General features: G+C 44.8%; 1 protein-coding gene across 3 annotated transcripts in view; it reads right to left on the bottom strand.

The window, feature by feature from the left end:
* Window positions 1–3,940: 3,940 nt before the first annotated feature.
* The window catches only part of prkca.L (protein kinase C, alpha L homeolog), a 112,508-nt gene continuing 100,284 nt past the window's right edge, over window positions 3,941–16,164 (bottom strand). For all 3 annotated transcript variants that reach the window (XM_041575670.1, XM_041575669.1, NM_001093673.1), the window contains 6 exons: window positions 14,358–14,420; window positions 14,100–14,238; window positions 10,369–10,449; window positions 10,014–10,121; window positions 9,291–9,431; window positions 3,941–5,690 (listed from right to left, as the gene is read on the bottom strand). In XM_041575670.1, coding sequence (XP_041431604.1) covers window positions 5,526–5,690; window positions 9,291–9,431; window positions 10,014–10,121; window positions 10,369–10,449; window positions 14,100–14,238; window positions 14,358–14,420 — 697 coding nt within the window. In that variant the 3' untranslated portion in view covers window positions 3,941–5,525. The remainder of the gene's footprint in view (window positions 5,691–9,290; window positions 9,432–10,013; window positions 10,122–10,368; window positions 10,450–14,099; window positions 14,239–14,357; window positions 14,421–16,164) is intronic.

Raw genomic sequence — 16,164 nt, 5'->3', positions numbered from 1 at the left:
CAGGATGTATCGGGTGAGACTGAGAGAAGGGTGCACCAAGTGGTGGCTGTGGATTTTGACTTCTGATATTTGCTCTTTAATTCTTTAAAGTGGGAGTGGTCCAATTAGCTGCTCTCACTCACAATTGGAGCAGGAAGTTGAGAACAGAAGCAAAATTAATGGAAATCTAAAAATGCAAAAACCTCCCAGTGCCCTGCACCTGCAAAAGGGGCAAAGAAATTACACTAGTTTCTTGGTGCAAGCTCTGTATCAGGCTGAGGATGAAGGGACATAGACAAGGGACCTATGTGGTTTTTGGAAATTCCAGGTCCGGTTTTGGGATGGGTGAGATGTTGGTTGGATGTCACACAGACCCCTGTGTCTCCCTCAGACTGTAATCACCTTGTGGTAGAGTGACCAAAACAATGTGGGAAAATGTGTGTTTTACCTTTAAGTTCTCCTTAGTGGGAGAGGTAGGCACCAGGAAGGGTGTTCATAAAGAGAGAATAGGTTCTCTCATTAAAGGTTTTGGCAGGCAGATTCTGGAAGCTGGAGTATTCTGGAAAGAACAGGCAAGCCAGGTACTCCGATCCAGAAGTCCAGCTCATGGATTAGAGCTCACCTTTCACAGGAAGGCTGTTCTGTGGAAAGGTATTTAGGTCTAGTGAGGCTGTTAGGAAACTCTCTCAGAGCAGGACACAGAGCAGGAAGGACACCTGCCTGTGTAAGGAACTCCCAGAGGAGCTGGGGGTGCCATTTGCTACTGCAAGGTGCAGAGAGAGGAGACCAAGTGACAGAGGGTCTGTCTGTCTGACTGAGGAAAGCCAGGAGGCTGAGCAATCCCCCAGGAGATTCGTGAGTACAGGGGTGACCCCTACTTATGTGTTTGCTTACTGGTAGTCCACAAGGGGCCCAGTTTAGTAAGGGAACTCTTCATGTGTAAAGGTAGAGCCCAGTGGGCAGGATTTATTTTTATTATTTGTTTTGTATCCTGAAATGGTCACCCCTGTGTGTAAATAAACTGCCTTAAAGAGAAGAGAAGTGTCTGTCTTGGATCCCGCAGCTTACATATGGTGGAGGCATGCAAAGGGCAGAAGTTTGTTAGGAAAAGCAAACTTTGAAAATTTAAAGTGACAGACACCATCTTAAAGGCGAGGTTAAAGGTTCACCAAAAACAGTGAAGTTGGGAAACCGTGTACCGTGAGTTTAAAATACCCATATTGTGTGTTGCAGTTGCTGTGGGACTGTGTAAAGTGAACTTGGGCTAAAACAAGTGTGAAAGTCCTGGCAAAAGTGTGTTTGAATCATTGCTCTGTGGTTCAGAAGCTGCTGCTGAAAGTCTGCTCACATGTGCAAGGTAATTAAAGTGGCTAATTGTATATGCAGTGTTCACAGTGCAGAAATGGGCAAGAAAAGCAGAAAAGGTTCTGTGAAAGCAAAGTGTTTGCTGAATGTGTGTCCTAAACAAGAGGAAAGTTTGGGAAATCAAAGTTATGCTGCTGGAAAATGTTTAACACAAAATAATATGAATTGTGTGCCCGCATCCTCCACCAATTGTGACATGCCACTGGCCTGCACATGCACTTTTATGGGGGAATTAGCGTTTGGTAGGCAGGTAGCGTAGGATTTTTGAGCTTAGAGACAGGGACACCAAGGCTTCAGACAAAAAACACAGGTTTATTAAGCACTGGACATTCCAACGAAAAGGCAACAGAAAAATGTTCAGGTTATAGTTCAACTTCACTGTAGAACATGCAGGGTACAGTTCAGTAAATACACTGCAAAACATTCAGGGTTTTCCCCCCTCTGGTCGCTCACCATCAAGGGAAACTCTCACCCTCTTGTACCTTGAAGTATTTGGGCTTCACACTTAGCCCTGCTGGCTTACCCTCCTGGGACTCAGACTCACTAGCCTCTGCCAGTCTTTTCCTCTTTCTTTCCCCACAAGGGATTTAGGCTCCAACCTCTGGAACTCTCTTGCTGGCAGAAAAGACCCTTCTGTCCAGCTCTGGCTCTCCAGGGAAGTGAGGTGCTGTGAGAGACAGAGCTGGACAGAAGGGTCTTTTCTGCCAGCAAGAGAGTTCCAGAGGTTGGAGCCTAAATCCCTTGTGGGGAAAGAAAGAGGAAAAGACTGGCAGAGGCTAGTGAGTCTGAGTCCCAGGAGGGTAAGCCAGCAGGGCTAAGTGTGAAGCCCAAATACTTCAAGGTACAAGAGGGTGAGAGTTTCCCTTGATGGTGAGCGACCAGAGGGGGGAAAACCCTGAATGTTTTGCAGTGTATTTACTGAACTGTACCCTGCATGTTCTACAGTGAAGTTGAACTATAACCTGAACATTTTTCTGTTGCCTTTTCGTTGGAATGTCCAGTGCTTAATAAACCTGTGTTTTTTTGTCTGAAGCCTTGGTGTCCCTGTCTCTAAGCTCAAAAATCCTACGCTACCTGCCTACCAAACGCTAATTCCCCCATAAAAGTGCATGTGCAGGCCAGTGGCATGTCACAACCTTTAATATGAAACCCTTTAAAGTCAGCAAATAAGCAATTCCCTACTGATTCCCTGAACTGACCCAACCTCACTGGAAAATCCTGATGGATAGATCCATCCTCATAAATATTCATGTGCTCCTCCTTTATCCTGATACTAATGCAAATATACAGAGTTTTATTTCAGTCATGGACATGGAACCTCTTAGTGTCTGTGCATTAATACATATGGGTGGGAGCTACCATATTGTTTTCTGTTTTTGTGTGCCCAGAATATTCCTTTTTGTAAACCTGTATATATATACACATCTTGACATTTCTGCAAGTTAGGGTGGTCTCTTGGGTATAGTCTATAGGCTGGTAGAGCTTTGATCCCAGGGAAAGAGAGAGAACTGATGGCATCTCAGTACTTGACAATCTCACAGCTGAAGTGCCTATCTCTTCATATCCAGATGTGCAATGACATGAACTCCCACAGAGGAGAAATAGCACCCAAATGGTGAGACTGGTTTAGACAAAGGTGCCACTATTTTCACCCAAAGGGTTCCAGTCCTTAACTTGTGTTGTAGGAGTCTCAGACCATATTGTGTTGATATTATGCATCATGCAGTATATTGATAATATCTTTGGAGGCCCAGTAGAATTAGTAATGGCCTCTGGGGGCTTGAATGCCAATTTGTTAATTGCAAATATCCGAATGAAGGAGAAGCAATGACCAGTTAACACAATGAGAAACATCTTTTCCAGCTCATTTGGTTAAACTGGGAGAGGGTTAATACATATGCATGGTAGATCTATGTACCTGGGTTAGCACTGGATTCACTTACCAACAGGGGTGCTTCGCCAATGAGGCGAGTTGAGGCTGTCGCCTCAGGCGGCAGCGCCCCACTACGTACCAGGGGCAGCAAAAATGCTGCTTCTGGTACTTTAAAGAGCGAATTTCCGGGGGAGGGGGCAGCAGCAACTGCTGCTGCGGCATGCGTCGGAGGGTCCAGGATCGCCCCTGCTTACCAAGGGGAAGTTTTCTGCCTGACCATGGGAAAGAGAGCAGCCCAAGAGCAGGAAGTACAGAGAATCAAATCTCTGTATCTGGGGGAGGATCCTGTCTGACAGGTCCCGACTGGCAATCTATGAGTTCTGGCAAATGCCAGAGGGGCTGCTGTAAGGTCCCATACACTATTTAGTGGGCTGGTGGAGGACTATTTGGGCCTCAGTGTACTTGGACTGCCAGGGCCTATTTTGACTTCCAGTCCAGACCTGCTGTCAGATCATGGGAAAGAGAACAGCCCATAAACAAGTAGTACAGAGAAGCAGAGCTCTGTACCTGGGTTTGCACTGTGTGGAATTTGGATACACTTACTCAGGTGGAGATTTTTTCCTAACCACTGGAAAGAGAGTGGCCCATGAGGTAAAAATAGAGAGCTCTGAACTGGGGGGATATTGGATTCTGCACAATATTTATACACCATAAGGCAATAAATCTGAGACAGGAGAATGTTTTATTCATCAGTATGATTATATTTACAGAGTTGTGCATTTCTAACCATAACAGTTTAACCCAGTTTCATCCTCCCTCCTCCTTGGGGACCGGAAAGGGATCATTGTCGGATGCCACGTTTGCTTTTGGCGGCCTACTGATACCATCAGAAAGTGACTGGGAAATGAATAATAATAAAAATTCTGGCACAAACCATAACAAGTAACTGATTTATTGGCGACTGGAATTGACCAAAAGACAAGGAAATAAAATATTTCCGTTTTTATGATGAACTGGATTTCCGGCAGGCTCACATGCAATACGAGCCGCAAGCGAATCCGCATGCACCTGCCCCTCGCATGCAGAGCAATGCAAATCTGGCCTGTACGTGGAACAAGACAAAGGGGCAGGGCTCATTATTAAAGAGATTAATGAAACAAAATAAGAATGAATGGACACTGCAGGTGCCTAGGGACTGGAAACAAACCTCCACGTTTCCCAGACACCCCCAAATAACATTAAATTAGAAATAAAAATACATGCCCCCAATACTCTACAGATATTACTTATGAACCATAAAGATGCAATAAGACATAATTAAATGCTCGTTAGCAGCCAAAAGAAGGAGAAAGAGCACAGAGAGTAGATATTTGGCATATAGAACTGCTATGGGTAATACTTCATGGATTAGGCTAATGACAAGTTTTAGCAGAGACGACAGGATACCAATGCCTGTATGACATGATTAAATCTACCTTCCATCTTGCACCTTTGTGGGGATGATTAGCCATGTTAATTGTTAATGTTAGGCATATGGTACCTAATTGTGCCCTTCTAGGAACCATTTACAATAAGAATGAGCAAACAGCAGTCCTTTCTGTGCTGTTATAGTACAACACCCAGCTGGGGGGTGCAGGGAGTTGCACATCAACATCAGGAAGGATGACAGTTGCCCAACCCTGCTAGTTAGTTCCATTACTGATTATAAAGTAGGAGAGCATAAGAACATGCTTGTGTCACACACAGTACCCAATGTTTCTGTCACTCAACCTGGTTCCTTATGGTTTTATGTCTTATAACGATCTAACTCAACCTCCAGCAACCCCTATGGATATGCATACTAAACATGGCAACGTTGCTGTTGTTTGGCCAGTCTCTCTCAGAGACAAGTTCTAGGTAACATTGGCATCAGGCTGTGGGCAGTCTGTAGAACCATTTCTCATGGCAGCGGATGAAGTTATGGGATGTAGTGTCTTTGTGGTAACATCACAATTCACTTTGTCATTGGTTGTGCACTCAAGAACAGAAGGAAGACTTAAAAATGATCCTCGCTCTTGGTCATTACTCCCATGTGACTTCTAGTGACACCCAAGTGGCTCTCTGATATGATCGGTCTTTGCTAATTCAAAAACGTTAGCACACCCAATACTTTTGGTTGATCTGTGGCACTACCTTTACAGTCTTCATCCTTCAATGACAGGGTACCTAACCCTAGAATTTTCAGGTTCTTGGGATCTTCCATGAGAGCCAAGGCCCTTAAATTGTAGGATCTTCAATTTGTGCATTTTGCGTTCTAGTCTCTGTGCACTCACGCCACGCACTGCAGGCTTGGGTGGAAAAACTGAGTGTTGATGTAGGAGAAACCTTCGAAGTCCGCTTGGTCGATGTTAGCGATGACCAACTGGTCAGGAGGTGTCAGCACAGGTTGCCCTCTGGTGAAGAACTTGTCAAAGTTTTCTGCCCCTTTTCCACACTGTAAGAGATAGAGAAGTTATATGAGATGTAAATTGGGAAGGACACAGCATTAATGGACATACAGAGCTGCACATACGGTGTGGGAACCCCGGTCACGGCCGCAGATTGGTGTTTCTACATCATCAGAGCACAGTTCAATTGCACCCCACCCACACCCTAGCAAAACCCACACGTGTGAATGGTAGTGAAACTGACAGTTTATCTTCACATCCTCTCACACCTCATCACATGCACACGTGATGCTCAATCAGGAGAATGAAATCAGTTACCACGTTATCACGCAACAATCACATAAAATCTCACTAGTCTGTCTCTAGATTTGGAGGGAAGTGAAATAATGTACCTTGATCCATTTAAAAGGGCTGGTCTTTGTCTGCAATAACTAATAAAGCTGTTGTCCAATGCACCCCCCCCCCACGAAAACACTGCTCCCAGCACCCACCCACATGGACAACTGAACCAACAACATATATAAATGTAAGCTTGAGTTATATGTATTCAACAGTAAGTACTTGCTTAAGAGCCACCTTGTCTGACTGTCTCAATCTTGCCAGACTGTTTCCATCCTGTGATAGTCTCCATCTTACCCGACTGTCTGCCCTATTTTATCCATCTTTCCGGACTGTCACCCTCCTGTCTCTCTCTGGTCCTATTGCCTCCTCTTGCTCTACTGCCTTCAACTTGTCTGACTGTCTCCATCTAGCCCTGATTGTCCTTCCTGCCTCTCTCTTGCCCTACTGTCTCTATCGTATCCTACATTATCAATCTTGCCCTACTGTCTAGGCTGTCACTATCTTTCCCTTAGGTCTCCCTCTAGCCCTACTTTATCCATCGTGCCCTACTGTTGCCATCTTGCCTTACTGTCACCATCTTGCCCTACTGTCTCAATCTAGCCCTATTGTCTCCATCTTGCCCTACAGTGTCCACCTTAAGTGTGATAAAAACCTACTGTAATGGCACACTTTGATAGGGTGGAGGCAGCAAAATAAGCCCCATTTCCTGCTATAGCAATCACATGAAGGAAGCATGTGTCAGCGCTTGCCAGGCCACTGTCAAGTGGAACACAGACTGCCACATGTGCGCCATAGAGAGGGGTACTGGGAGTGATTTGGTGCCAGTTCCAGAGATACTTTACGTGAAATTGCTCTGTACTGTACTGATGTCCCTAAAGTGGTCATAATACTGGCCCAGGGCCACACTGTGCTTGAATGAGACAACACAATAATAATTGCTGCTGGAGTAATCTAGATATCTGATTCTTTATAGAATGCTAGCTCTTGAGACCAGTTACATAGCGAGTTAAAGGAGAGTCTGCATCTAAACACTTTGATTTTTCTTTGATTAGAGGTTCATGTTTTGAGCAGAAAGTATGTAGGTTTATCGATATTCTTTGTAAAGTCTTTTTCTTAAATATTCTGGCAATTTTATCGTCAGAGCTAAAAACCTGAAATCTGACAATGAATTGTCATGTTGTAAATCAAAATGTTTACTTTTAAAATAATAAAACGCATACTAAGAAAAGGAGAGTGTGTGCCGCTGCAAATAAGCAGAAATAATGATGAGACATGGCACTAGCCCGCTCACCATCCTGACGTTCTGAAGAACCAGAGAAGCTGTGATTGTCGGTTCTGTTGCCGGCGCTATATAAAGCCGAGGTGAGATTACACATATATACAAGTGAGAGGCTGAATACTGGAGATAATCCAGGGACAGGGGATTGGACTTGTTCAGTACATAATGTCTCATGGAAGCAGGACGGGGCTACAGGATTATTGTGATGCTTGCCAAGTCCATAATAAAAGAGGTTTAACCCTGCATGTTCTGCAGAAGTCTATGAATAACACCAAGCACTGGGCAGAGATGCAAAGCTGTGAGCGGGACTACAGTCTCCATCTTGCCCCTACTGTCTCCATGTTTCTTTTCAGTCTTTTTTTTTAAAAAAAGTTTTTTATTTTTCAGTTTTACAAAAAAAAAAAAATATAATGATAGAAAAGGGAAGAAAGAAGAAAGAGAAAAAGAGAAAAAAGAGCAGTCTCAAGGGCCAACATGTACCCTACAGGATGCGTTCAACACTTGTTTAACACCTGTAACATCCCACTGGACCATTTACTTTTCTTGGGCCATCACCCAAGTCCCCCATACCGCATCAAACTTTCGGGGACACCCTCTAGCAATATATGTAAGTTTTTGCTTAGGAAGGGAGTCATTTATCAGCTGTTTCCAGAAACTAAGAGTAGGTTCTTTTCAGTCTTTATCTTATCCTACAGTATTCATCTTACTCCTACAGTCTCTGTCTTGCCCCTACAGTCTCTATCTTGCCCCTACTGTCTCCATCTTCCCCCTCCAGTCTCCATCTTCCCCCTCCAGTCTCCATGTTTATCTTTTTTCTACATCTTGCCCTACTGTCTTCACCTTCCCTACTGTCTCCATCTCGCCCTGTCTCCATACTGCCCTAAAGTCTCCATATTACCCCTGCAGTCTCCATATTGCCCCTATTGTTTCTCAACCTACACCCTTTTGTCCAACACTTTTCAGCCTACAATTGCTGCCCTATAGGGCCAGTGCAATTAGATTATTACACTACAGTTACCCTCATGCCCTATGGTCTCCATTTTGCCATGCTGTCCCCATCTTGCCCTACTATATCAGCTATATACCACCAGACACAGCCTACATACTCTATATAAGAGTTATGAGGCAGAATTACCTGAAAGGTACTTGTGGCAATTATGTTGTGCAGTAAAAGGGCCTGGGCTTAGGACAGAATTCACAGCTAGAAATGAGCTTGAGGTTTGGACAGGGAGGGAGCCAGAGAGTGTGATATTGGAAAGGAAATATTGCAGAAGGAAAATGTGAAACAAGTGAATGTACGTGAGACACGGAGTCTGTGCAGCTGCCCCCACTCCCCTGGATTTCTCACCAGCAGTTTGGGGGGGGGGCAGGATACACTTAATGTTGAAGGTGTGAGAGATCTGCAACGCTGTATATTGATAGTCAGGCAATTAATTAGATTTATCAGCCAACTGGCTCCATGAGTGTGGTCCCTATGCGAATGGGCTGATGCCTCACTCTCTGCAGATATGGCAGTGTGGGTGCCATGGAGATGCTGCTGCAGGAGGGGTGGCAGGCGGCTGGATGACAGCTGAATTATCAGACAGGCAGACTCAGTAAATGTTATGATTGTTCCGTGTCTCTTAGATGGATTATCCATATGAGTGAATACGGTGTGCAGCTCTGCGTCTGTCATCTTCTCACTTTGGATTGTGTAGAGAGCGTGCGGCTTTGATATAGAGCCCCCCAGGCAGGGCAGATGCGCTGTAGCAAAGCTCCCTGCACCCCCAGCCAACAAGGCTCTGACCCACATAATTATTCATACAGTCAGGATGCTAACAGCGTTACTACATTCTCTCGCCATATGTTGCAGACTAAATAAAAAGTCTTCCTAAGAAACAGCACTGAAGTCATTAGCTTTGCATTGTGGATTGTGTGGTCATTGCTCCTGTGTAAGTGAGGTGTATGGGGGTGTGACTACTGTGTGTTCTGTGCTCCCCAAATTGCAGCTCTAAAGCACTCCAGCCCAGTGGATTCTGACACTCACCACTTTAGGCTTGAATGGTGGTTGGATCTCTCTGTTCTCCAGCTTGTCCCAGTCAATGCGGCGGAAGAAGGTGTGTTCCCGAATATCTCGTTCTCCCTCTGGCCCACAGCCCAATCGCTTTACAGGGTGCTTTGTCATTAACTGGAAAAAGGCAAAAAAGGCGGAAAGTTAAACCTAACATATTTCTATCTTACTTTGGAGAAACTGATTGGAGCCACTGATTGGAGCTACTGCCCCAACCAGCACTGCATAAAGCCCCAAGTACCACAGCCCCAGGACAGTGAACCACCTGCTGAACTGACCAAATGCCTTCATGTAGAGCTGACTCTAGAGGTTACATTAATGGGCAGCAATCCAACACCTACCCCTTAATGGAGTGGTTGCGGGTAGGAAGGTGAATGAAAAGTACAGTAGGGTAAAATGGTTACAGATGGCAAGATGGAGACAGCAGTAGGGAAGGTAGGGCACAGTTATTAAACGTGATATCAGTGTTGTCCAGGATATAGCCATTCAGTTCTTTTTGAAGTACATCCCCAGTACCCTTGGGCAGATCAAAATGCTGGGGTTGGTGAAGTTCTTTCTCAATAACAGACAATGTGACATAACAAAGACACAGACTCCCTTTATATAAGGAATTGGGTCCCACAAAGTCTCTTGCGTCCCATTCATTACAACTACTAAAGAGAGTTCCTTGACTTTAACCTGTGCCACAAACAGACTTACCCCTTTGCAAATGGACACAGCTTCTTTGGACATCGATTTTGGATAAGAGACGTTATGTTCCATAATTGACTGAAAGAGTTCATCCTCATCCTCACCATCAAATGGAGGCTGAGCAGACAAAGGAAGAGGGGAAAACATGGTGAATCACTGTGCTGCATTTGCCTAATTCCCTGATGCTGAGATCAGGCTACCTACATCTTATTGATTCCACAACAGTCTCACATACCAACTAACCAATGACTCCCCCATACTTCCATGGAAAAAGACAATGCTACTTGTAGACTTTATCCCAAGACCTGTAAGTTTTATGCAATCCATTACAGCTTCATGAGACAAAGCTCAAGTTGTCACTCACCTGTCCTGCCAACATTTCGTACAACAAGACTCCATACGCCCACCAGTCCACAGATCTCCCATAGGGCTGATAAGCAATGATCTAGGGGGGAAAAACAAGGTTATCCATTGCAGTCATGCTGAAAGCACAGGATTATGGGGCAGATAATGAGAGTTGACGGCAGTGAGGTCTCTCTGTGCTGCCGCTCTATGGGAACTACAATCATGATCTGACCTACTACCAATCTTGTAGGGTGTGATAAATGCTGCTTCCTCTGCCAGGAGGGCTATATTGTGGTTCAGCTCATGTTTAACTGTACAATCTAACTTTACACCTAATTCTGTAAATGAATCCCCCCTCGAGTCTGGGGAGCCTTCATCTGCGTTCTACCAGCACCGCCTGCCACCTGAGACCTGCTATTAATGGCAGAATTAGAATAACACCATGTTCAGTCGGGGGCTCTCCCCCAGCTCAGTGCATATAGAAGGGTATTTCTGTCCCTGTAACTAGGGAATAACATTACACTTAGCTTTCCCACTTAACAACACGCTCATTAAATATCTGCGCCGCCATTTGCCTGCAGCTTCGGCATTCACATTAGGCATCGCTTTGTTTCTTCTGTGCTGCTAATTAATCATGGGAACACAGAGTATTTACTTGTCAGTGGGAAATAAAACTGCAGGAAAAGGTGGGAGTGGTCTCCTAGCTGGCTTATTCTTATTTATAGGCAGTGTTAGACTCGGACACCAAGGGCCCACCACAGAACTTGTTATCGACTGCCAAGCTGTCAGATCCCTAAAGCCTTTTCTTTTTTTTTAAGAAAGCAAGTCAGATGACATCTTCAAGAAGAAAAAATACAACAAGTCCAGTTGATTTGACTTATTGCTATAGAGAACCTGGAAAAGGTTGAATAAAAGTTGCTGTGTGTTCCACAATAGGCAAAGGGCCAAAAAAAATCTGGGCCCACTGGGAAAATTCCTGGAATCCCAGCAGGCCAGTCTGACATGGTTCATAGGTGCAGATGGGCATTTCCCATGTGTTTGAACACAGAGGTCACAGAAACCCAATGACACTTACATAGGGGGACACATAATGGGATGACACAATGGGGCACACTCTGCATCTCTGGTATGAAGGAAAGTGGCTGCTACCATTTGACCCGCTGAGAATTCCCATATATCCAGTTAATGGAGTGTAACTGGCACACTTCTGTGGCCCCTGTAGGCAAACCAGGCTTCCTGTTTCCAGCATTAATTTGCCACAAGTCCCTACACTATACTTATTCCCACCGGCTGCAAGGATTAACCCATACAGTGCTGCAGAAAAGGTCCAAGCTCTATAATGAGAGATGTTGACACTCGGCTCAGCCCGTAGCCCTAAGTCCTGCTGTGTCCAATCATGGGCAGGTTAGTGGTTTTTCAACTCAGACGTGACACTAAACAGAGAGTCCCTACTGCGTTTCCCTTTGCCTCAGGATTATAAAGATGCCTTTTATTTGTCCGCCAGTCACTGAGCGAGCTTTTTCCTTCAAACACATAAACTGTTGCTCCCTGCAGGCAATGCCAGTGCAGAGAGTCCGAGGTGACCTTCTCCTTTCATCAGCAGCACAAATAAGAAAATTCACACTAAAGACTCGAAATGGTCGCTAACGGCTCAGATCTAATGAGTCCTTCCCCACAAAGAATAAACTGCAGAGCCTGAACCTTGCATTAACAGAGCCTAATTAGTCTAAGCCTCGTTCCTCCTGCTGTAACTAATAATGAGGCATATCATTTACATGATAATTAGTATTTAGGTGACAACACATGTATTATTTCATATCCAGCATTAGTGAATAGGCCCCACTGTCTCACATATTATCTGCAAGGGTTCCTCACTGGGAGCCTAACAAGCCCAGTGGAAACTGGGGGTTCAGATTTAAATAGGGAGGGGGATGTAAAATTTGCCATAAAACACGTTCCCATTTATCTTCATTACAGAGACATAGTGACGAGTTCCCTGACGCTGGTGGGTGAGTGGTGAGAACTAAAGATTTCCTGCCGTTAGCTCCTCGGGGAGAGAAAATGACATTTCTAGAGCAGCGAACTATCCCAACAAACTGGCATGGTGGCTGACAAATAGAGGAAGGTTCCAGAGTCAAGGATAAAACTCATTCTAGATTACTGAGATTGCCCACTCAAGGCCCAACATGATGGAAGGAGCAGAATACTGTGGCACAACTTGGGTAGGATCTGAGTAAGTGGTTAAATGTGATGAACGTGTCTTGTTTCAACCTCAGCTACTGTAACTGTGCACATTCCCCAAGACAAGAAATATACTGGGGACTTCTGAACAGCCATATTCTGTGCGCCCACAATCATTTCCCCTGCGAACACGCGGCTCACTGCTGGTGCCCACACATCTCACTTCTAACACATCAGGGGGTGATGAGCAGATGGGAAAGGTGAGATTCACCCTAACCTCTTTATCTATCCCTGTTGCCTTGGATACAGAGTGGAGTAACTTTGCATTCTTGTACAGCATCATGGAGCCCTTTATCCTGTGAGCAAAGAAACCCAATATGTGATTCTGCTGCCTTCATTCCGTTCCCAGGAGCTTGTTCCTATGATTTATACAGCACTGAGAGGAGCAGGTCCAGCCCAACAAACATTCATTATAATGTCTTACACTTACTGAGCACTGGATATTTGTAAACACTGAAGAATGAATTCCCATCCATCCTGGTTATTGGTGACTTTTATTCCACGCCGGTGCCTTGAGGCAGCTACATTGTATTGTTTTATTTGCCATTAATGCTGCAGATATGAATCTGGCTGCCTTCTATGGGAAGGATTTGATGTGAGATGAAAATAGTGACGGAACATTCAAATGAACAGGGCCATGTAGCTGTGCCCCTCCTGCCTCTGTGTCTAAAACAGACTTGTCAGCTATTTAGCCTATAACTGATGTCACAATGGGCCTATAAATCCAAGGAGCATTGGTCTGACCCAGTGCTTTAGCATATGGTACAAGAGTGATGTTAGTTCCACTCAATGAAAGCTTCTAATAAGATCCCCCACAGCGGGAGATGCAAATGTGCTACCTCCCAAATACAATGAAGATAGCATTAATTTTTAAGGATAGAGACTATAACACCCGTCTCATTATTGAACCTGGTGCTATAATTCATGCGATCGGATCAGTACAGAAGCCAATGAAATTGAACTTGCTTTGCTAATTTTCCACTTGCTTTTACTAATCAAGCGTTGGGGTGCCCCAATTGCTTGCTAATTAAGCCTGATCTTACTAGGAGACCCCAGCTTGACACAGCTCTGTCCAGATTTATTGGCTGTGCCTCTTGTCGGTGACCCGCCCGCACTCTGCCCAGATTGTTCATATTAAGCAATACAGCGAATGGCAAGCGTAAAAGAGTTACAGTAAAGATGGTCATACATGCACTAATATTATTGTATGAAACAAGGTTTCAGACAATATTCGGTTCATGCATGGTGGGACATGAGGAGACCGATATCAGCAAAAGCCTTGAATATTGGTCGTCTTGTCAATCAAATAGGATGGAAAATTTGATGCAAAAATGAATGCTGAATTGTCAGACAGAGGTAGAATTATTTTGATTCTACCTGCATATCTGACAATTCAGCTAATAACTTTAGTAAAGAAAATAAATTATATATTAAAACTTTAGATCTTCCAAAAAAATCATAATTGTAATGTGTATGTCCACCTTAAGAGTTATATTACAGAAGATTTACCTCTGGGGCAATGTAATCAGGGGTGCCACAGAAGGTCCGAGTTGTTACCCCCTCAACCATGTGCTCCTTGCACATCCCGAAATCTGCGATTTTAATGTGACCTTCGAAGTCCAACATGACATTGTCCAACTTCAAGTCTCTGTACGGAATAACACAGGGTCAGAACCAGGGAAAAGTGGTGCTGTTCTAAAAAGCATACAGTCTAATTAGGACAGATTTTATGCTGAAGTGTGTGGCCCTTATATAGTAGTCACCCACCTGTAGCAGATCCCCTTCCTGTGCAGAAAAAACAGGCCAACAGATATCTCTGCTGCGTAGAACCTGCAGGGAGTGAGAGAGAAGGTTACTGATCCGTAACTGGGATACAATTAACCCATTAGTGAATGGTAAGAGAACTGGGCTTTGGTTCATCATTTGTTGCTGAAGGAGGAAGAGGTGGATGGGGACAGCAGAAAGTCTAATTTAACAAGGGCTCCAGGCTAAGACTGCAAAGAGTTGTAGTTCACAAATACCTACTAAGCCATGGGTTCACAGCCTTACCAGCTTTTTGCCCCACACTGTGCTCAGAACCTAAATCAACTGAATATTTAAGAACCCACTGAACCCCCACATTATATGGCAGAAGGTGTATAACACCCTGACCCCTTGGGGTGCCAGATCTCCATAGCAACGTGATGATTTGCGTTGTTTCTCTACACTCTGAGCCCCATCCTACCTTCACTCACAGGTCAGCTCTCAGCCGTACAGGAGCCACAGCAAAGGCCCCTCAATCAGTGTCCTGGGCGCGTGCCCGCTGAAAGCTAATGTTGCGCTCTGAACAGTAACATTGTGACACAAGTAATTACCATCAGACTCAACTACTAGCGTCCTGGTGCGTAATCAGCCCCTGGCCGCTTCTAGGAAACATCTGACTCGTTTTAGTAACAGGTTAGGGCAGAGCATGCGGGGAAACTGGATATTAATTCTACTGCGAGGCAAAGGGGGGTGTCCTTTAAGTAATGTCAGATACTAGAAATAGTAATTATTAATGGGTAATTATTGTGTGTGATACTAGGGACCCACAAGCACCGAATTTCCAAGCTAGGGGTATCAGGGTTCTCCCTAATGATAAAAGTGCCTATAATTTCTGTGTATAAAAATCTTTTGACCCTGTATCTGCATATTGCTGCATATCCTTTGCCCCGACACTGATTGGTATATACCCTGCTATATGGCATTAATCATGGCAGGCAATTCGGTGCCGTGCACATATTCCCCTGGTGTGGCTCTTCTCAGTGGTATAACTACTCGCCGGTGGGCCCTGGTACAGGATGGGCACCTGGGCCCCCCTATTGTGCCTTCCCCCTATGAATTGCGCGCTAAAGTACTGCCGACATGCGTGCTGTAAAATCTCCCCCTGCCCAGCTGTCCGCGATAACCATTATGGCAGCTCTGGCGGGCCCCAAGAGGGTACGGGTCCAGGTTCGATGGCACCCCCCTCATCCCTGGTAGTTACGCCACTGGCTCTTCTAAGTGCACTCCCATCATGCCCTTGCCAGGGACATTTCCAAGTATCTGCATGCTAGTCCTGCAATTTGGACTAATTACCTTTAATTACAGTTAATTGGCATCTAATAATGTGCTGGAAACTTGACCTTTCCCCACCTCTATGAGAATCCTTTCTCAATTCCTTTCCAGCCTTTCTACCTAACCCCCTCCTCCACACCCTGTGGGCAACCTCTGAGCTCGGAGCTAAAACTATAATATAAAATAATAAGAAAAAATTGTATGAGGGTTTATTTTATACATATTAATTACATGTAAGTGACTCTGTGATACCTGCCAGTATCTGAAAATATATATCTTTATCTCTCCTGCATACTGGTACTTACAGGGTGGATTCGAAGGGAAAGCTGCAAAGGGGTTCGACATGCCCAATAATACCCCCAGCCTGGCTCTGCAACTTACACATTGCTGAGCACCCCTGTGCCCGAGCCTGCCTGCCCTGTTACTTACTTGCAATGGACTGAAGCACAAAACTGACTATATTATCTCATGAGCAAGGCACAGGTGGCTGGAAATACCC

The sequence above is a fragment of the Xenopus laevis genome, chromosome 9_10L, assembly GCF_017654675.1.
Source record: "Xenopus laevis strain J_2021 chromosome 9_10L, Xenopus_laevis_v10.1, whole genome shotgun sequence".
Taxonomy (NCBI): Eukaryota; Metazoa; Chordata; class Amphibia; order Anura; family Pipidae; genus Xenopus; species Xenopus laevis.
Note: the sequence above shows the minus strand (reverse complement) of the source record. Positions and strands in the feature narration are given on the sequence as shown.